The 22,500-nt window shown below is 43.4% G+C and overlaps 2 protein-coding genes across 2 annotated transcripts in view; one reads left to right on the top strand and one right to left on the bottom strand.

Annotated features, from left to right (window-relative positions):
• The window catches only part of cfap70 (cilia and flagella associated protein 70), a 17,557-nt gene extending 12,496 nt beyond the window's left edge, over positions 1-5,061 (bottom strand). Inside the window, exons 1-6 of the mRNA XM_071534741.1 lie at positions 4,990-5,061; positions 2,250-2,436; positions 1,388-1,486; positions 1,173-1,258; positions 841-1,032; positions 397-579 (exon numbers count right to left, since the gene is read on the bottom strand). Of these exons, the coding sequence (XP_071390842.1) occupies positions 397-579; positions 841-1,032; positions 1,173-1,258; positions 1,388-1,486; positions 2,250-2,436; positions 4,990-5,061 (819 nt within the window). The remainder of the gene's footprint in view (positions 1-396; positions 580-840; positions 1,033-1,172; positions 1,259-1,387; positions 1,487-2,249; positions 2,437-4,989) is intronic.
• Positions 5,062-8,615: 3,554 nt separating this feature from the next.
• Positions 8,616-22,269, top strand: lcp2a (lymphocyte cytosolic protein 2a; the record flags this gene model as incomplete). Its single annotated transcript, XM_071534737.1, has 14 exons — positions 8,616-8,745; positions 8,928-9,345; positions 10,700-10,762; positions 12,617-12,663; positions 15,324-15,389; positions 15,568-15,596; positions 16,751-16,791; positions 16,943-17,132; positions 17,843-17,934; positions 18,528-18,594; positions 20,209-20,280; positions 20,366-20,391; positions 20,853-20,872; positions 22,156-22,269. Coding segments are annotated over exons 2-14 (905 nt in total), but the record flags the coding sequence as incomplete, so codon positions are not given.
• Positions 22,270-22,500: the final 231 nt, after the last annotated feature.

The following is a 22,500-nucleotide window of genomic DNA, read 5'->3' as shown; positions in this document are numbered from 1 at the left end:
AGGCTACATACAGGTAACTGCTGATATTATGCAACGCTGCAGACACAATATAAGTCACTTTGGATAAGAGTATCTGCTACAAGCATTACATTTACATTTCACAGCTGATGCTCTTATACAGAGTGACTTACAGTGAATGCAGCAGTAGAATAAGCTTTGAGTCCTAGATCACCAAAAATGACAAGCAACCACCTTTACTACTGTACAGTATATCCCTGTGACCATAGAATGATCATGTGAAACAGAAGTGCTATGAAAAGAGCCAAGTAGAGAGATAGAGGGATTCCTTTTAAGAGAGCAGAGAGGGGAAATCGTTCAGTGGGAAGAAGGTTTGAGTTGTGAGTTTTCAGTCTGTGAGAGAAGATGCCAAGTCCCTCTGCTGCTCTGCTCCGGTACCTCCGTGCCGGTCAGCTCCCCGTCCTCCTGCTCGATGGGCTCTGTCTGGATGGAGGTGTGGGGCAGGAAGTGTGCCCCCGGGGCCAGCGGGACGCCCAGCGGCCTCCTCCTGGGCCGGCCCTCTGCCTCCCTCTGCCCCCCCGCCTTCAGCAGCCCGTCACAGAACAGCAGCACCTGATCTTTCTGGTAGGAGGAGGAGGAGGAGGAGAACTATCACCAACTAAATACTGTGAAGCATAGAAAACTGTCATCAAGTAGATACTGTGATGCACTAGCTATCATCAAGTAATCCCATCAGCTGAATACCGTGATGCATTGCAGCAGGCTGTCTGTCACTGTAGGTGTTGTAGTAATAAAAAAGCCTAATAAAAAAAAAAAAAAAAAAAAGCCTAAACACACAGACACACACAGCAGACTCAGTTCACCTGCCCAGTGAAGCCTCACCTTGGCGGTCAGTGGGACCTGCAGAGCAGTGATGTAAGTGGCGGGCGGCGGCCCCGGCCCGGACGCCACGCTCCACGCCTCGGGGACGGAGTAGGCCGTCTCCACCGTCACCTTCAGCAGGTTGGAGGCTGCCAGCGGGCCGGCGGGCAGCAGGGGCTCCTCCACGCTCACACACACATCCAGGGACGGCTGCTGCAGGGTCAAACACAGAGCTCCTCTTACACGGTTTGAACACTGTGATGGCCCACTGTCTATCTAGCTAGTGATAGGTTACTGTGTGTATTAGAGTCATGTGACCTGTGGCAGGGAAAAACCCTGAGCTCATTTCTGACCTTAAAGCTGGAGTCCTGGGACGCTGCCTCTCCTGGAGAGCCAGGCACCAGATGCAGTGGGACTGTGCAGGAGAAGCTGCTCTGACCTGCGGACAAGAGAAGGAAAACCACCAGAAAACACTGTGCAGATGCTGCATTTTTGAGACGGACGTTCTCACCTGACTGCAGCGATATATGTACACACTTCAGAGCGGGGGGGGGGGGGCGGGTCTTACCATGCAGCAGAGGCAGCAGGTCGACAGCAGCTTGGCCCAACACCGCCATCTTCTCCTCCTTGTGTTTCTTCTCCTTGGGCAGGATCTCTGTCAGCGTCACTGAGGACAGGACCAGTCACGTTAAACAGTGGCTCCAGAACTAAAGGCTGGACCAGAGAACAGCAGCGTTTCCTCTCCATTCAGCAGTGAGAACGTTACCAACACTGCTAGAGAAACGTGGCATTAAAATAACGGTCTAATTCAGGTTTTGTGTAGTCCTAATGGTCCCAGTTAAAGCTATAATATGCAACTTTTTTCACATTGAAATAACATATAAATAGGATATATTACACATTATCAGTGTGTGTCTGTGACCCTGTGTGCTCAGGCCTAAATCCACCCGTTTGCCTGAAACTGGCTTTTCAATTATGTTTTGGGGGCATAAAACATTTCCTGTGGGCGTGTCTTGTGGGCGGGGCCAGCGGTGACCCGGATGTGTCTTATCAAGGTGAGGATCACAGAGCCGGAAGTCACAGCAACAACAACAATGGAGGAAAGCAGGAAGAAAAGAAAGAAGAGCGAAGATAAACGTTCAGAAACACGCTGAACATCAGCATCAGGTCGGCTGTGGAGGAGAGATGACATCATCAAGATGACTGACAGGTGGCGGGGGGGGGGGAGGAGGGCGGGGCTGACAATATACTTCCTACTTCAAGGAGAAAAGTTGCAGATTGAAGGTTTAATGTTTTGATTTGAATAAAGTGCCCAAAGAAAGAACATTTTTATCATTAGAGCCCGCACTAGAACCATAAACTGGACCGAAACAAGGATGAATGTGGAAGCCTGAACTGTGATTTCCCCCCGGAGGAAACGCGGCTCTTACACATGACGGGCTTGTGGGCGAGGTCGTCGAGGGCCTGAGCGCCGTCTGAGCACAGGAAGCTGCAGGGGAAGTCGTAGTGGACGCTCCGCTCCACGGACACTTCCTGCTTCCTGGATGATTCTCCCAGCAGCACGCCATCCAGCTCCACCCGCACAAAACTCTGCAGGCTGTCCGGTCTGCTGCCCCGCTGAGGAGGGAGGAGAGGAGGAGAGGAGAGGAGAGGAGGAGAGGAGGGGAGAGGAGAGGAGAGAGGAGAGGAAGAGAGGGGAGGAGAGGAAGAGAGGAGAGGAGAGGATGAGAGGAGAGAGGAGAGGAGAGGAGAGGAGAGGAGAGGAGAGGAGAGGAGGGGAGAGGAGAGGAGAGGAGAGGAAGAGAGGGGAGGAGAGGAGAGGAGAGGAGAGAGGAGAGGAGAGGAGGAGAGAGGGAGGGGAGGAGAGGAGAGGAGGAGAGAGGAGAGGAGAGGAAGAGAGGAGAGGAGAGGAGGAGAGGAAGAGAGGGGAGGAGAGAGGAGGAGGGAGAGGAGAGGAGAGGATGAGAGGAGAGAGGAGAGGAGAGGAAGAGAGGGGAGGAGAGGAGGAGGGAGAGGGGAGGAGAGAGGAGGATAGGAGAGGAGAGAGGGATGAGAGGAGAGGATGAGAGGAGAGAGGAGAGGAGAGGAGGAGGGAGAGGGGAGGAGAGAGGAGGATAGGAGAGGAGGAGAGAGGGGAGGAGAGGAGAGGAGGAGGAGAGGAGAAGAGGAGAGGAGAGGAGGAGAGAGGGGAGAAGAGGAGGAGAGGAGAGGAGAGAAGGAGAGAGGAGAGGAGAGGAGGAGAGAGGGGAGGAAAGGAGAGAAGAGGAGAGAGGAGAGGGGAGGAAAGGAGAGAAGAGGAGAGGAGGAGAGGAGGAGAGAAGAGGAGAGGAGGAGAGAGGAGAGGAGGAGATGAGAGGAGAGGAGAGAGGGGAGGAAAGGAGAGAAGAGGAGGAGAGGAGAGAGGGGAGGAAAGGAGAGGGGGAGAGGAGAGGAGGAGAGAGGGGAGGAAAGGAGAGAAGAGGAGAGGAGGAGAGATGAGAGGAGGAGAGGAGAGGAGAGGAGAGGAGGAGAGAGGGGAGGAAAGGAGAGAAGAGGAGAGGAGGAGAGAGGAGATAGGAGAGGAGAGGAGAGGAGGAGAGGGGGGAGGAAAGGACAGAAGAGGAGAGGAGTTCAACAGTTCAGCAATTCTCAGTTCCATAAATCATATCTCTGAATGAAGCGAGTAAACAGAATAAAAGCTGATTCTAATACTAATAGGAGGAGGAAGAAAATGCAGAAGTAGAAGAAAAAGAAGAAGGATGTATGATATGCAAGTATGTGTCAAGTACAGGAAGGTTATAATAAAAAAAATAGAGACAGTGCTAATAAATGTAAATAATGGATGCAAATAATCAGTGCAGAGTCAGGCATGACCAGAGAGGGTCACAGCTGACTGGCACAGCGGTCACTGATGGTGCTGAACGGTCCGATGGCTGCAGGCACAGAGGAACTCCTGAGGCTCCGCCCCGCAGCGTGGGGGGAGGAGCCTGAGACTCCGCCCTGCAGCGTGGGGGGAGGAGCCTGAGGCTGAAGCTGCTCCTCCTCAGCCTCAGCCTCAGCCTCAGCCGTTCTCCAGGATGATCTTCCCCCTCATCCTCCTCTCTGCCTCTACCTCCAGTCTGTCCAGTTTGAGTCCCACCACAGAGCGAGCCTTCCTCACCAGCTTGTTCAGTCTGTTGGCTTCCCCTGCCTTGATGCCGCCTCCCCAGCACACCACAGAAGAAGAAGAGACCGGCTGCTGCAGACTGGTAGAACATCTGCAGCAGGAGGTACAGCCCGCTCTGTCCTTTCCTGTAGAGCCTCAGCGTTGTCTGACCAGTCCAGTTTGTTGTTGAGCTGCACTCCTAGGAACCGATAGGAGTTCTCCACCTCCTCCTCCTCCTCTCCCTGGATGGTGACAGGGGTTTGGGGGCTTCCTAGTCCTTCTGAAGTCCACCACCAGCTCCTTGGTCTTCCTGATGTTGAGCTGGAGGTGGTTGTTGTCACACCAACCTACAAAGCTCTCTCTGTACCTACTTGTCCTCCGTGATGCAGCTGACAACCGAGGAGTCATGATCCGGAGTTGAAGCAGAAGTCCGAGGTGATGAGGGTGAACAGGAATGGTGACAGTACGGTTCCTTGGGGTCACCAGGTCTTACCAAATGATTGACAGCCCAAAACTGTTTTTTTAAAGTTAGGAAGTAACTGAAGACACTGGTTGACAAAATGATGACACTGTTACAGACTGGGCCTTCTGTATGATACATTTAGATTTAGATAACGTTTTGGAATTGTAACTTGAATTAAACTAATATACTGTCGGTTATATAAGAAAAAAAAGACAATAAACGTTTCCATTCTTGAAATATAATTGTGTTTTGTTGTGATTTGTAGGTATTGGTGACACAGTGGTGGTTTGTTCGCCCTGTTTTGGTGATCTCCGCCTGCTTAGTTTCGCCACTTTTTTATTTTTTATTTTTGACTGAATAACTTTTGACTTAATCGCCTAACAAAACATTGTGACAAGTCATCCACAGGTTCAAAACCATTCAAAAACGGGGGAAACCCGGCCTTTTTTATTTTTTATTAACGTTAAAGTGACGTTTCTGTAGGTTCAAAGCTGGCTAGCTAACGTTAACGTTACCGTTCCCTCGGACTCTTTCTGCTAACTAACGTTACCGTTTAACGCTTCTGAAAACTAAACGAGCTTACCAAGTTATTTCCACGCACGACAGTTATCTTCACAGGTACGGTTTTATCTGCAGCAGTTAGTACTGGCTCCATGTTGGAGAGAAAAACTGTGTATGAAGTAACGTTAAAGGAGTCGACTCTGTAACCGTTGCTACACACACACAGAGTCCGTTTCCATGGCAGCGGTGATACTGATGCTGTGTTCGCATGCTGTCGGAAATGTCGTAATTACCACTGAAAGGCACGCGAACCACAGTGTGTCTCATCTTTTACAGCACACGGGAATTTATCAGTTGTTTATACCGGTAACGCTACAGTACAGGGCCTCTTCAGCTCCACCGGGACTTGGGGTACAACAAGGTGTGTGTGTGTGTGCGCACGTGTGTGTGTGTGTGTATGTGCCCTAGTTGTATTTCATTAGGAATTAAATTAATATTGACCTTAATCATTATGCATCTCAGTAAACAAAGCTAAAGTAGACCTTGCAACACAGTAAAACTGCACTCAGCACACATAAACTCATCAGCTGCAGATCTCATTCTGAGTCTCACAGGAAACACTGTTTTTGGTCATTTGGAGCTTGTTAGTATTTTAATATGCCATGACGCTGGATGAAATATGTGCCGGTCATTTTGTGCTGATGCAGCTCCGCCATAGACTTCTCTATATCTGAAAATATATCTGGAAACGACCATTTAACTATAGATCACTGTTAATATATTACCTTTATTTAAACTCGAGAAAATCATTGAGGGCTGGCCCTCATTTACAGTGATGTCGAGTATAAAGATATAATAAAAATACAAGAAAATAAAACAATCAATTAAAACAAGTATGTATGTACAGATAATAAAAGATACAGGATACAAGATATAAAACAAATCAATTAAAACAGGTGCAAACAGAAGTTAAGTGGTTAGTGATCATAGATTTAAATTGACCAAGGGTTACTAAAGTATCAATTCATGGTGTTTGATTTGATAATGTTAGGAAGCTTTCGTGGCTTGCAGCTTCTGTCAAATAACTAAATAGAACTCACTTCTATTCTATTCTATCTATTCTATTCTATCTATTCTATTCTATTCTATTCTATTCTATTCTGTGGGAATATATTTGTTGCAAAATGTATTTTGAAACCTGCCAGTTGCAAAACAGCCTGCAGCGGCTGCTCTGACGTATGTGTCTGTTGTTTTCATCAGTAATTCCCTGGAAAAGAACCTCAGGTCATTTAATTAGTCATTCAAACATTTACTGGTCTGAACACACTCAGTTCAGACTATCAAGGCCTGGTACTGGGCGTGTTTACTGGACTTTGCTCCCTGTGATTCAGTTCTGTTTAGTGAGAAAAGCCTGCAGGCCATTCCCAGTGTTTCTAATGGGTGATAGGCCTGTGCATCTTCTTTATTGTTATGTTAGTTTGTTTCGTCTCACTGAACATCGATCCGCTTCCCGGCAGCTCAGCTGACTCATCTGTGCAAATGAAGGACTTGCTCAAACTTCATTCTGATTTCTGGCAGAACAAACTCCCCCTTGCTACTTGGCGCCGGGCGCGATCAACAGGAAATACAAGAGGAAGTTTGCTTTATTTCCTCTGAATGCTTCGCTGGCTGCTGATCACTTCCCCTAAACTCTCAAGATCAGAAAAGTGCGACAGACTGCAAGCTGCCAGTCAAACTGTGACCCACGTCACTGTTTACTTGCTGGGAACCGTTATCAGTAACGGAGTCTGCTGTTTACTCCAACTCAGTGTAATCTGATTACTTTCTGTTACTGTTGGATTACTTTGCTCCCAAATCAGTGGCCTATGAAGCAGAACTGACTCTTTATTTGCATTTTACACGCTAGAGCAGCAGCACCTGCCAGCATCATGTCATCATGCCTGTCTGTCTGGGTGAAATTATTTCTGTGTACAAACTCATTTTCCCAAACAAATCATCTGCTTCGTAATGCAGCCGCAAGATGATTCCTGTGGGCTTCTTCTCAGCAACTGCAACCGATGTTACCTATTTCTGTCAGTGCATCACTTCAGTCTGTGATATGTAATCAGTTACTTCACAGCGCGTCATCACCGCTGGTCATGTGACATCACGGCCATCATGATTTTGACAGGAGGAGGAAGGAGATGAGTTAGACGGAGGGGTTTTCCCCGGTGACACAGAGATAAGCTGAAGTAGAAATGTGTCGAGACGCACGAGCAGGAGCAGACAGATGGAGCGAGGAGAAACACTCCGTTCACTGGAGCTTCATGGACACCTGATTCAGTTTGAGCTGCATTTTCTTGTGTTTCTTATGGGAAGGGAAAGTGTCAACTTACACCATCTGCTGGCTGCATTCAAAGAAAAACAAAAAAAAACACCATTCATTCTCCCATAGGGGGATATTTAATAATTGATTATAAATTAGCAACAGCTTGAACTCTTATATATCACTCCGGCACATCAGCTATGAATGAGATGAAACATCATCACAGTGTACAGATACTTGTGTAAAAGTACTACAGTTGTCTTGAAACTCCAAACGGTGGTGAGTTGAAGTAATCACTGAGTCACTGGGGTTGATCAATAACTCTATCAACCCAACAGAAGGCCATTCTGTGTTATAGGTCAGTCAAAATCTTATGGATTGCCCCTTTAATTTACTTTGCTATAGGCAGGTGTTTTAGAGCTTCACCAGAGCAGAAACTAATAATTAAACTAATAAAATCTAAACTACCTTTTTTTCTGTTTTGCTTGGTATCTTATTTTAATCTTTTTTATAACATATTTCAAACAAAATGCCTTTTAACATCACGTGGTCTTGGGCTTCTCTGCTTTGATCACACTTGTTCTGCTCGCTCTTACCTTTGTTTTATTCCTTCATCTATTATCTGTATGCAATGTTTTCCTGTTTTTATTTTATTTTTTCTTCTTATTTTATTGTAAAGCATTTTGTAAAGAAAGGTGCTATACAAATAAAGTTTATTATTATTATTATTATCATCAAAGCCTGATCAGTATAGTCTACTTTCTTCATGTGGACTGATTGTTTTTAAACCAGTCGTATCATCTTTTAAATCACTTCTAAAAACATACTTTTATCAAGAAGCGTAATCCGGATCTGATTTTAGCCAAGTTGCTATATTCATTATTAAATTTAAAAAAATTCTGTAAGATTTTGAATCATTTGTTTGTCTTTCTCTTTGCTATGTTATTATGTTTTTTTTTTTTTTTACAGTACCTTCATGTTTCATTCCTTGCACTTGCTCCTTGTTGTGACACACTTGTTTTGAAAAGTGCCCTATAAATAAAATGTATTATTATTATTATCATGTATGCACAGTCTGCTGTCTGTAATATGCATTGTATTGTACACTGTGTGTGAGGTGCTGCTGCTCCTGTGTGTCAGTGTGAACCGTGTCTCCGTCCATCTGCACTCGCTGGCTGGTTTTTCCGCCTGTTTCCTGCCTCGTTTCAACACAGATTTTATTTTAAGAGTGCAGCGGCTCGTCGGCCGTTGAGCTGCAGCAAGTGGGTGCAGCTCAGTGTCTCTATTCCGCTCTGTGGTGAGACAGAGAGGGGGATGCTGCCTTCCTTTTTTCACCCTTCTCTTCTTCTCAGCACCGTCAGAGCGTTCACTTCCTCTAAGTCAGAGGGAGAGAGAGAGAGAGAGACTGACAGACAGAGAGAGACAGAGAGAGAGAGAGAGAGAGAGAGACTGACAGACAGAGAGAGACAGAGAGAGAGAGAGAGAGAAGCCATTTTCTTTCCAGCAGCTCGTCGCCCCGGGGCTGAGAAACATGTACGCTTGTGCTTTTCTTTCTTTCTTTAACTTCACTTCAACTTTACTTTCCAATTTCCTGAAACTAAAAGAACTTCAGAGCGCCAAAACACTTGAGGAACTAGGAGCAGTTTAAAGACACTTGACGCCGTTTTTTTTTTATTTGCCTCGGCTTCACCACACTTTTGGTTTTGTGTTTGCAGGAGTGATGTGAAAGCGAGGCCCGGCTGACTGACACACGGCGTCACTCTGTGGATTCTGACCGGGGAGTGCAACTGCTGAGTATCTGATTCGAAGAAAAGGCTCTACATGCCTGGAGTTCATCTTCCAGTATCTCTAAAACCTCGAAGACCCAGACTACAGAAGTAAAAGGAGAAAAAATCACCTCGTCAAGCTTGGACTCCAGTCACCGTCACTCAGATGGTGATCGCCTCCTTCTGGGACCTCGACTCTCGGCTTGTGATCAGGAACGTCGCCCGCTGGATTGACTCAGCGATTCCATTAGTGTGTATGTGAGAGGAGGAGAGGCGAGGGGAAGGCAGGATGAGTTTTGAACGAGTGCCGCCCAAGTCGGAGGTGATGGGATGGAGCCCAAACACCCTGGCAGACTACCTGAGGAGGGTGAGAGCTTTATTATTATTACTCCACACAGAGGTCAGAGGTCTGGAGCATTCAGAAAGAGTACTAAAACATCCTACTCAAGCAGAAGTACTGTTACTTTGCTGATATTTTACTGCAGTAGAAGTAAAAGTACTGGTGTGAAAATCTACTGCAGTAAAAGTAAAAAGCGTCTCATTTAAAATGTCCTCAGAGTAAAAGTTCCTGAGTTCCTCTTTAGAACAGAGAACGTTGTCAGCTGTGATCTTTTCCATGTGATTCTAAAAGGAGAGAGGACAGAGTTCACACTAGATTCTTTTCACTGGAAACATTAGAAACGACAAAATAAAGTGCAGAAACAAAGTAAAGTCAGATTCCTCTTCCTCCAGTTTCTGCTGCTGATGGAGAGACACACAATCTGTTCTGTGATGGATGGGATTTAAAATTTCCCTTCTGGGATCAATAAAGTTTTCTATCTATCTAAAATGGACTGAAGGACAAAACCGCAGGAGGAATGGACTGAAAGAAAAGTCAAATTACTCACTTTAAAAAAATACTCAAAAAATAGCTCCTTAGTTACAGTAACATGAGTAAATGTAATTAGTTACTTCCACACCTGGGATTCAGTGTCTTGCTCAAAGACTCTCGGTGTCACGAGGGATCAAACCTGTGACCTTCTGGTTACTGAATGGGAGAAATACTGCACATTACATTATTGCATCATGTCATATAGCAGATGCTTTTGTCCAAACTGACTTACAATAAGTACATTTTACCAGCAATAGTCAAACTGACCGTATATCTCAGTCTTCATCAGCCAAGCCTTTAATAGGAATAAGTAGTATTTGTAGAATCAGAGGGGTTTCTTTTTGTTTTAATGAGTAAGGAGATCGTTGCGTGACGGACAGGTCAACAGGGTCCAGGTGACGAGACGGGTCTTCAGTCTCCGTCGAAATATAAATATCAACTTTGAAGCAGTAAATTTGCCCTGCTCGCCCATCTTTCCCTCCACATCTCGGTGACATCAGCAGTTTGAATCGCAGTTCTGTGGTTTCTGGATTTGGCAGAAAGTTGCTCATATTCACAGATGTCGATTGATGCAAACATATTCTGCGACTTTGTTTATTTGCCCACCTGAACACAACAGTAATGTAATGCCTTTTTTAGTCTGAACAAACAAACTGTGGCTCTGTGGAGCTCAGTAGGCAGAGCAAGGCACTAACACTGCCAGGGTCGGGGGTTCAATTCCCACTGGACCACCCATAATAAACATGTTACACTAGTGGTACTGTGCGGTCCTTTAGATGAAAGTGTCCACTCCATATTAAACAGTACGTACAGTAACTGTGTGTTATTTCTCTGTGTGTCTCTCCTCCAGATGAACCTGCCTGGCAGTGACAAAGTGGTGATGAAATACTCGATGAGTGGCTCCAGGTTTGTGGTAAGTCTGTCTGGGTTCAACTCAGACTAGTCAGTGGCTCAACAACTGAAGAGTTTAATTTCAAAACACCTTGAATCCATGAGCAGAAGTAGCACAAGGAGGCCATCAGGATTTAAAATAAAAAAAACTGTACAGGTGCTCATGGGAAGGGAAAAAGAGCAGGTGACAAGACAAAGGAAAATCATACTTCTGTGGTTGGAAGAACAGAGCTCAGAGTGTTCTCACAGAACAGAACAGATTAGAACAGAACAGAACACATTAGCACAGAACAGAACAGATTAGAACAGAACAGAACACATTAGACTAGAACAGAACACATTAGCACAGAACAGAACAGATTAGAACAGAACACATTAGACTAGAACAGAGCAGAACAGATTAGAACAGAACAGAACACATTAGAACAGAACAGAACAGAGTAGAACAGAACAGATTAGAACAGAACAGAACACATTAGAACAGAACAGATTAGAACAGAACAGAACACATTAGCACAGAACAGAACAGATTAGAACAGAACAGATTAGAACAGAACAGAACACATTAGACTAGATCAGAGCAGAACAGAACAGAACACATTAGAACAGAACAGAACACATTAGAACAGAACAGAACAGAGTAGAACAGAACAGATTAGAACAGAACAGAACAGATTAGAATAGAACAGATTAGAACAGAACAGAACAGAACAGAACAGAGCAGATTAGAACAGAACAGAACACATTAGCACAGAACAGAACACATTAGCACAGAGCAGAACAGATTAGAACAGAACAGAACACATTAGACTAGATCAGAGCAGAACAGAACAGATTAGAACAGAACAGAACAGAGTAGAACAGAACAGATTAGAACAGAACAGAACAGATTAGAATAGAACAGATTAGAACAGAACAGAACAGATTAGAATAGAACAGATTAGAACAGAACAGAACAGAACAGAGCAGATTAGAACAGAACAGATTAGAATAGAACAGATTAGAACAGAACAGATTAGAATAGAACAGGTTAGAACAGAGCAGATTAGAATAGAACAGATTAGAACAGAACAGATTAGAACAGAGCAGATTAGAACAGAACAGAACACATTAGAACAGAACAGAACAGAACAGAACAGAACAGAACAGATTAGAACAGAACAGATTAGAACAGAACAGAACACATTAGAACAGAACAGAACAGAACAGAACAGAACAGATTAGAACAGAACAGAACACATTAGAACAGAACAGAACAGAACAGAACAGATTAGAACAGAACACATTAGAACAGAACAGAACAGAGTAGAACAGAACACAACCATAGAAGTACAATTTCCCTTCATCTTTTCACCATGTTTCCATTTTGAAAAACAAAACCTGCATGTCATCGTTCAGTGTCTGAAGTGCAGACGATCATCTTCCTGAGTAAGAATAAAACCTAGCATACGCACACTACTATCCACACTCACCTTTATTTAATAGAATTACACAGACAACCTGCTGGGTCTTCATCAGCTGTCAATATGAATTAAATTCTCAGTACATATATATAGATAAAACATAGTAGTGGCCACCCACACCGGCTGTGTACATGTGTCATGTATGTATACTATTTGGGGAACAAATTTCAGACTGCTATACTTTTTACCCGTATGGCGTGTTATGGCTTTTACACAACACACCACATCCCCTTCATGCTCATTGCCACAGAAATAAACATCAGAGGCCGGACCACAGCAGAAAGTGACTGTTAGCTCGGTGACCATAAGTGTCTACATGTATCTTGTGGTGAAATGTGATACGATCTAAACACACTATATGTAATATGATGTATGTTTACTGAAAATGTTTCTTCTTCTTCTTCGACTTGTAGAATATGAGTGAGAACGACCTCCAGAAATTCCCCAAACTCCACGCTCCGTGAGTACTAACTAACTACCTGCTGATTCAGGTTACTGAAAATGTAAAAAAAAACAAGTGTAAAATGTTGTATTTTCACCTATTTCTAGGTTGAGATAGATCCTAATGAAACAAGAGAGGAAGAGAGAGAACAAGACTGCAAAATGCTGCAGATGAACAGAGAGTGAAAGTGAGCGATAGAGAGACAGAAACAGGGAGCGAAAGAGAGAGAAACAGCTACAGGGAGAGATAGAACAGAGAAACAGAGAAAGAGGAGAGAAAGACAAATAAATTGAGAAATAGAGAGAAACACAGGATGTAGAGAGAGAGAGAGAGAAAGAGAGAGAGAGAGAACGAGGGAGACAGAAAGGGGAAGAGAGAGATAGAAAGAAGAATATTGTCAGAAATGAGCGGTACTGAAAGACAGCAAACTCTTTATATTTGGACTTGAGCCACAGAGGAAGTGATGGAGGAGGAGAGATAGAAGAGATGGATGACATATGGGGTGGAGAACAGGAAGAGATAGAGAAAGAGAGAGAGAGAGAGAGAGAGAGAGAGAGTTTGTCAAGTAGCTGCAGTAGCTGAATGCATTCTAAATATATGAAGAAAAATGTAAGGGAAGTTTGATTAATCTTCTGGTGGCTATCGCTGCTCATGCTAACTGTCTAGTCCTTCTTCTTCTGTTGATTAAAAAAAAAAAAAAAAAACAGAAACGTAAAACGCATCACTTCCTGTGTGGCAGAGGATTTTTCCCACTAAAGACACCGGCTGTTTAGAACAGACAGTGGAAAAACTTTCATCAACTGGATATAGGTTGAGTCGCTGTTGAGTTATATCCAATCAGAGACAGATTACAAAGATGACATTTAAATGGAAATGCCACAGATTGTTTCCATGGAACATTTCAAAACAAACAAACAAAGAATTACAAGTCTCTTATCAGACTTTACTTCGGTAAAATGTAGCTGAAATAACAGTATGGAACTTGAGTGCAACATTTCATCACTGCATTTCCTTTATTTAGTCAACTGTGATGCACCATAGCACCACTGATAAGGGAAATTTAAATCAATAACATTAATCCTAATTTCCCCCTCAAACAACAGTGCGGTGCCAGTATTTAGCATTGTTAGCATTACAATGAAGTATCATAAGAAACGGTAACACTTTAGATTAGGGAACACATATTAACTATTAACAAGCTGCTTATTAATGTGCATATTAGTAGTGTATTGGTTTATTATTAGTCATTACAAACCACTTATTAGCATCTTATTCTGTACTATTGTATTCTACAAGTATACCCCATAAACTATGAGTTTTCCCTCAACAGCCTCCTAATTAGTGCTTGTAGCAGTCAGTAAGGAAGCTGTTGCACATGAATTAGGCTTTTAGTATTCTATGCTCATGGAGCTTATAAGGTGCTAATATCACATATTATTGAGGGAAATTTTTAAACTATTGAGGGAAAAGCCACAGTTAATAGTTAATGTGTTCCCTAATCTAAAGTGTTACCTAAGAAACATATTTTTTGGCACTGCAACCTGCACTATAGCAACAACTGACACCAAATCAGGGACAAATGTGAACCGAACCAACACTACAATATAAAACTAAACCAGAAGGGCAGACCTCCGCCAAGGTTTGTGCTATTATTGCTTGTTCGTGAGTCGGATCCGGATCCACTCCAAAATTTAATGGGTTCTTCCTTGGCCCATGCTACACCCTTCCACCGAGTTTCATGAAAATCGGCCCAGTAGTTTTTCCATAATCCTGCTAACAGACAAACAAACAAACAAACAAACAAACAAACAAACAAACAAACGGCACCAAAAACATAACCTCCTTGGCGGAGGTAATAAAACAGTAACAGCAACAGTAACAGTGACAGTTTAGTGTGGAGGGAGACGGGGGTCAACAGACTGAAACTGAAACTTCCTGCACTGCTTCCTGTTTGCATGGGCTCCACACAGCCATCCACCAATCATCACTCCTCAAACTGATCATGTGACCTGATGGTGTCACTGTTGTCTGAGTCCCAGTGACACAACGCTGCTGTCATGTGAAAACCTTGTAATTCTAAATTTAGGGATTTTCGTGTTTTAAATTGAAGGATTACTCACATTGTTCCTCAATGGGTGTAGAAAAAACTTTATGACCCTTGGACTTATGAAAACCTTCCAAAACCACAAAACCTCAAAAAGGCATAAAGCTTAAAACAAGATCAAAACTGTTTTCATGGTTCCTGAAAAATTTACATTTTGGAGACACAGGGTTTTCCACTGTCAGTGGGAGTTAGAGTCAAGCAGCGAACCCAGGTTCCTGATTTGAAGCCGTCTGGAGTTAATAATGTAATCTTCTGTTACTGTAATCCATGTCAGGTTAATTCTCTTTTCTCATGGAGGTCAGAGGTCAGAGGTCAGCACCTGTACTGCTGGTAGAGATTCAGTGTCTTGCTCAAAGACCCTTCAGCAGGGCAGATGCTTGGGATCAGAGTGCTGTGGTGCTGTCAAGAGCTTCATAGTAATGTTAATTTCAGTAATGCGATTTTAAGTAATGTAAATTTAATTTGTGTCTCTGTCTGTTCCACCCCTCCTCCTTCTCTCTCTCTCTCTCTCTCTCTCTCTCTCTCCTCCTCTAACTCTGTCTCTCTGTGTGTTTCTGTCTCTCTCTCTCCTCAGTATGATCTCTAAGATCTGCACTGAGATCAGTAAGAAGGAAGAGAGGAGAGGCCTGTTTGGTAAAAAGTAGGTACCTCTTCAAATTATCAGCTACTGCACTTTGACTACAGAACAACATTAGTCTCAGCTTGCAACTCTTTTTTATTATATATATTGATTTATTGTTTTTTTTCCTCTCTTTGTGTTTGTTTATTTGTTTGTTTGTTTGTTTGTTTGTTTTCCTCCTCCCCCTCTCTCCACCCAGACACACAGCGCCTAAGTATCACGAACCAGGTAGGAATGGTTTCAAATTTTACAGTCTACAATATGAACAATCAACCTTCAGTACTGGACCTTCTGCAGACTCAATTAGATCCACTCACTTTCATTTTCAAAAACTAGTTGTTACAAATTCTACTTGTAATATATAAAGCAGCAAGGCAATATATTATCTTGTCAGTGTTCATCTGCTGTTGGAGGTTGTGCTACATAGTGAAAATGTTCTACCAGTGAAATATTACTTTTAAAGCAATACAATGAGCAATTTAATTTACCATTTAAAATTTTGTATATATTCACATTTGTTCTTGAAGAATCTGAGTTTTAGATGGAAATAAGCTTTCTGGAAATTTTATAACTCATCCTAACTCAAAATACAGCTCTGCTCCACTCCAGTGGTTAAAAAAACATTTAAAAAAACATTCAAAAAAATGTCAAAACCATGTAAACCATGAGTCATACACTGTCTGTCTGTGTCTAAAATTGATTATAAAATACATTTCAAAATGAAAATGGTGGTGGGGTGAGGCAGAATTTAGTTCTACAAACGTTTCTTGAAGAGAGAAATAATCTCATTGGCTGTGTTAAACCTCAGTGGGCGGGGCCAAATAACCACAGATTTTTCTGTCTAAATACGCTAGACTGAAGCCCAGTGAAAAAGACAAGAGGTAAGAGAGGAGGAAGCTAATATTATGAAGCCTAGCGCTCTGCTACTGAAAAAATACAATCTATCCTTACTAAGTTATCTAGGTTAGCTAGTTAGCTAGCTGACCATCAAGTTCAAACTAGCCATACTAGCCTATAGCTATCCAGGTAAGCTGGTTAGCTAGCTGCTGACCTTCAACATCATGATGCCATGGTTATGAATGAAAAAAATACAAAAATAAGTCATTGCCATTATAATAATAATATAATAAATAATATACTTTTGACCAGTTTCTTCTTTACCATTCAAGTTAGCCAGTTAGTCTAGCTAACTTACACACCGAAAAACTGTGGTTTTTGCTCTCACTGAGGCTTAACAGAGGTATAACGAGATTATTTCTGCTTCCAGAGCACCTCTGCCTCCAGAAATGTTTATATAATTAAAACTGCAGTGTGGGGGAACAGTAGTGTTCAGACAGTAGCAGGCTGGTTGGAGGGTTTCACTGCTGCCATCTTCTCCACAGACATTCCTGTTGAGGACCAAGGCTGGGGGGAGGACGAGTTTGTAAGTGCCATTCTTGCCATTCCTGTCTCTTTCTCTGTCTTTTTATCTGCTCATCCCTCCGTCTACTTGCCCGTCTTTCTCTCTGTCTCTCTCTCTCTCACCTGTTGGTCTTTCTGTGGTCCATCCCCCCGTCTCTCCCTCGCTCCATCAGGACAGCGATGACGACTACGAGGAGCCGGACGATCGGGGGAGCGTGGGAGACTATGAGTCCCCGACTGAGGAGTTCGAGGACAGAGGCGGGGCGAATGACAACGACTACGAGCCCCCCCCCTCTGAACCTCCAGAGGACCTGGCTCACAAGCTGTGCCCCACCCTGCCCATGGGAGACAGCGAGTACATAGGTAACCCTGGGGTGGGACCAGGGGGGGGGGGGGTAGCAGCCTAAACGGTAGAGAAGTGGGCTTGGGAGCAGAAGTTTGGCAGTTTCGGCTGAGAAACTCTGTGTGGAGAAAGTAGACTCTTCCCTCCTTCCCGTTTTAGGCCGTTTTAAAAAGTTTGGGTTTATGATCGCCGCCATGTTGACATTTTTTGGAGCCGGAGCAGCCAGAGCGAAGCCGAGGGTCGACACAGAGCCACAGCTCCGCCTGCTATTGGTCCGTGATCGGCGACCTGTCAATCACTGGACAGGCGACCTGTCAGTCACTAGGGAAACAAGCCTGTGAAAGGTTTTCTCCAAAACACACTTCACACAAACAAGAAAACAAACAAGAACGATCACTAGCTCTCTGGTCACCACAGTCGGCATAGCAACCAGCTCGCCGTGCCTCTATCAGTGTGGTTTGAAGGTGTCTCTACACTGTGCTGACATGTTGCAGCGAGATACAGTAAAAGAATAAATATAACTCATTAGTCATACCTCTGACTGGTAAGTTCCCAGTAAATTCTTGAAAACTATGACTAATAGCACAAGCGTGTGTGTGCTGTCTTTAGTGTGTGTGTGTGTGTGTTGTGTGTAGACCTGCTAACATGACTGACATTGTCAAAGTGCATGCTCTTATCTTTACCCTGTGTGTGTGTGTGTGTGTGTGTGTGTGTGTGTGTGTGTGTGTAGATAACAGGAACAACCACATGTCATGCAGAGGTCTGCCCCCTGCGGTGTGCCCCCGCCCCCCAGGCCCCGCCCTCCCCACCACGGCCCGGCTGGTGAGTGGGTAGAAGACCCAAATAATAATTTTATAATAATAAAATGTTAGCAGTATATTTCAATAACAGTTTTCCGGACCCAAAGCTGAGTAATTAAAGGTGTAGATTCTTTTTTTTTTTTTGCCTCTTTCGCCCCTTTATCTTTCTTCAAATTAAGACTACATTTCCCATGAGCCCCGTTGCTTCCTGCCTTTAAACGAATGTAACAATGATTTATGATGTTAAAATGATGCCACATGTAGAACCTTTAAAGAGTAACTAAACCCACAAACAAAACCCAAATCTGTGTAAAGCCTGACATCTAAAGGTAAAGTCATGCTATTGGCTGATCTCTGGTGCCAAGTGATGTCACCTTCTGTAGAGTACAACAGGTGGTGACATCACCTGAAGATCAGCCAGTGAGCATGCTGGGTGCAGTTTACATCAGGTCACATGATTTTGTAGTCAAACAGTTCCCTCTCACTGCCATTTGGGGCCGCCAACGTGCAAAGTTGCTTAGTGCGGCTTTAAGCCACAAAGCTTATTCTGTGTGTGTGTGTGTGTGTGTGTGACTGTGTGTGTGTGTGTGTGTGTGTGTGTGTGTGTGTGTGTAGCCAGTGGAGCCCTCCCCACCTAGAAGAGACCACTCCCCTCACTGCGGTGGGAGACCGCCAGGAAAGAGTAAGTACCCACTCTGAAGGACAACTGCACACTACACAGTGTACTGTATGCATAACTGTGTTACTGTCTTACTTTTACAAACTAACTACTGAAATGGCAAACTAAAACAAAAACCTTCTTTTGCCACTCTTGCAGGACGTAAAGTTTCTGACTCGTGGTTTCCAAACGGCCTCGTGGTTCCACATAAGCCTTCTGTAGCTTAACAATCCATATGGCATAAACGAGGCGGGTGTAAAATAAAAAATAGATGATTTATTCCACAAAAGGTGTCAATTACAAAATAAAACGTCTCCACATGGAGTCCTAATCTAGCTGTCTGTTCTTTTTCTGATCTTAAACACTATCAGGCCTGTGGTGCACAAAAACAAATTGCCTACGGATACGGTTACAGTCAGAAAACTGTTGCTCCACGTCTCGCTCCATTGAAAACCTTCTGCCTACTAGAGCGCACATGGATAATTACTCCAATTACTCCAATTACTCAAATTTACGACAGCAGGACAGACTAATAGAGCACAGATAAGCATCTTAGATAAATCACTGCTAGATAAATATGATTGAACATCACAAATCAAATTTTAAGCATTCCAAATGACATAACGTCAAATATAATATTAACACAAGATTAAATTACTTATAACTACAAATGATTCAAATGAGGCACAATAAATAAACCTGATGTACCTTATGGCTCTAACAACTACAACACTACATGTTGTAAGCAGGGTGGGAGGTTAACATTGGCCCTCACATTCTGGCTGGTGTCTGAACTCCCTCAGTGGATTTGAAGTGTTTGGAGCATCTGTTAGGGAGTTGGAAACAAAGATTTGATGCCACATTGATGAGTGAATCCAAAAGAATTACTCACAAGTTACTCTGAATTTTTTACCAGCCAAAATTTATGTTTGAAATGAATTGTGAAGTTTGAGCTGGAATTTCAAGTCTATGGAAGATCTGGTGGATTCAAACATTCATTTTAGCAGGGCAACTGACTAGGTAAACCTTTTAATTCTCCTTCCACTGTGGCAGGTGGCACAAAAAAGTAGTAGTTTTTCCACTGTAATTGTGTTGTATCACATCACTTAGTTCATGTTTTGAATACCTGTCCTGATGTTGTTGCTCAGGAGAACTTTGGCAGTGTTGATTATTGTAAAGTGATATAATGTGATGTGATGTGATGTGATGTATGGCAGTGATTCTCAACCTTTTTCATATCAAGGACCCCTAATTTAGTCCACATTAGAGCCACGGACCCCCATTTGATGAGATCTGAAAATATTTTTATTGTCACATATGATTTTGTCCAGAACTCCATGACTATCTGTATTGTAGGTAGAGAGATAACAGAGAAGCTATGATCAGAACAGTCATTCTTCTACATTCTCTAATTGTGTTAACTTCTTGTAAAAGAAATAATGGGGAAGTTTAACAATTCATCAATTTGCTGGGGACCCCCTGGAACCCCCTCAAGGACCCCTAGTGGTCCCTGGACCCCACGTTGAGAACCACTGATGTATGGGACGGTGGCCTCAGGTGCGTCCCTTGTTAACCGTGTGGATGTGGATTTGTTGTGTGTGTATGTGTGTGTGTGTGTGTGTGTGTGTGTGTGTCCAGGTGAACCACCGCTGGTCTTTCGTGACAAGAAGCCGAGCAGAGACAGAGGATCCAACCAGTCTCCTATACGAGGTAGAGCGCTGTCTGGAGGGAGAACTTCCTCTCTTGACGTCCATGTTGTCTCGCTCATAAACATTTTGTTTTTTCATCTCCGCAGGGCGAAACGTCAACACCGTGGACCGGGTGAGCAGTCACACTCCACTATCTCACAACATTTCCACAGGAATCTACTGCAAATCAACTGCTATTAATATTTAAATGGAAATTATTTTGATTTATCAATTCATATAGCAGTGTTGAATTCTTAAAGGAAGTGGCATTTTCCTATACATGTACAGCTGGCTTGTCTCTGGATTTGTTATTATTTTTCTATTTTACAATAAATTATAGCTTTGCATTTGGATTATATGCCTTTAGGTAGCAGTTACAATGCAGTAAACAACATACTCTTGATAATAACTGAATTGGTAATATTTGAGCTACAGCAGACTGTATCCATGCTTCAGTATCCCGGCTAATATCTGTATTTAGTTTATCTGGGTTACTGTAAATCGACTTTGAAGTTTACATTACAATTTAAAACTTCTTGTTCAATGAGGAAAGAAAGTGGCAGCTTGTTGATATGATCTTTGTGTTTATTACAGCCGGGCACACACCCTTGGAGGTAGGTTTGAAACACACACACACACACACACACACACACACACACACACACACACACACACACACACACACACACACACACAGTCTTACTTATGTCACTTTTGGGGTATTTACATAGACTTACATTCATTTCCTGGAGACTAACCCTAACCATAACCATAACCACTACTTGCCTAAACCTAACCCTAACCCTAACCTTAACCACTGACCCAAAAATCAGCTTTTTACCAATTGGGGACACGGCTTTTGTCCCCAATTGCACAAGCCGTCCCCAATCAACTGGTCTTAAGTCTGGTGTGTGTCCCTGAAAGTGACTTAAGTCATACCCACACACACACACACACACACACTGTCTGCGTCACTTTCTGCTTATCTCTACTTTATTCCTCTCTCTCCTCTCTGCCTCTCTATGTTTCAATATATAGAGAAACATAAAGAAGAAACAGCTATTAGTGATGCACTTTTCATCTCTGGCTCCATTCAGTAGTTTGTATTTCTTGGTGGATAACCGGCCAATCGTAGACGAGGTGACGTCACCTCCAGATGTTTCCAGCAGCTCCAGTGGAGTTTGACATGAGAAAATGTTTCAGGATGTAAAACCTCAGCGGTAAACGTCAGGTTTTGGTGTCAGTCCCTCAGAATCAAAGAGCGAGGGCTTCTTTCTAGAGCCGCCATTTTGCACCGAGAGACGTTCAACAATCATACAGGGAGAAATCCATCGGAGAAGAGGAGAGAGACCAATTTCTCCACCCACAGGAGCAGGAGAGAGACCAGAATGCAATGTGGCCATAGCTGGCATCTTCGTGGGTCTGCTGTTGGTAGCGTGTGAAACACAACGCCTTCCTCAACGGCTTTTTTGTCATTTGAACAACAGAACACAGAAACATGACATCGTTCCCTCTCCACTCTACTTTTTCTTGCCTAGAAGAACTGACTAGACTTGCGGATGGTGGATACTTGCTGTTGTCGAAAGGCATTCTGGGAAACGTAGTAAATCACTAACTGCAGTAGAGGTAGACGAGGCAGGTTGAGGGAAAGTGGGTTCAACAGAAAAGTAAATTACAACACTTCATCCCTAAATAACTGGAATGTATTGAACATCACAGACTGATGTTATATAACAGTGGAAGAGGATCAGAGGAGAGTTCTTTCTTTGATGTCTTACATCATCTCAACATGATACAACAAATTTTATACACACTACATTTACATATGTGCAGTTTATGGGAGTATTGGCACTATGTCTCAATGTGTGTGTGTGTGTGTGTGTGTGTGTGTGTCCAGGCCCCAGCCAGAGGCTCCAGATCCTGCCAGTTGGACCAAACCTCCTGCTATAACTCCCTCTTCCTCCATCTCCGTTAGCAGGAGCAACTCCTCAGCCAGGCCTCCGCCCGGCAGGTCAGTGCACACACACACACACACACACACACACACACACACAAGTAGATGCACACGCATGCATAGTTAGTTAAACGCAAGTTTTGTTAGTTTTTTGTTTAATGGAGTTCCCAATTGTCCCATACATACTAATATCAAAATCATTGCCACTTCATTTGAATTCAGTTTCATATCAAATTCATAATATGTCAACAGCAGCAGCACTTCATGGCACAGATCAGCTTTCATCAG

The sequence above is a fragment of the Centroberyx affinis genome, unplaced genomic scaffold, assembly GCF_046629955.1.
Source record: "Centroberyx affinis isolate AG114_WGS23_722 - 3 ecotype Tasmania unplaced genomic scaffold, CSIRO-AGI_Caff_v1 ptg002611l_1, whole genome shotgun sequence".
In the NCBI taxonomy this organism is placed as follows: domain Eukaryota; kingdom Metazoa; phylum Chordata; class Actinopteri; order Beryciformes; family Berycidae; genus Centroberyx; species Centroberyx affinis.
This window is presented reverse-complemented; position numbering and strand designations above follow the sequence as displayed.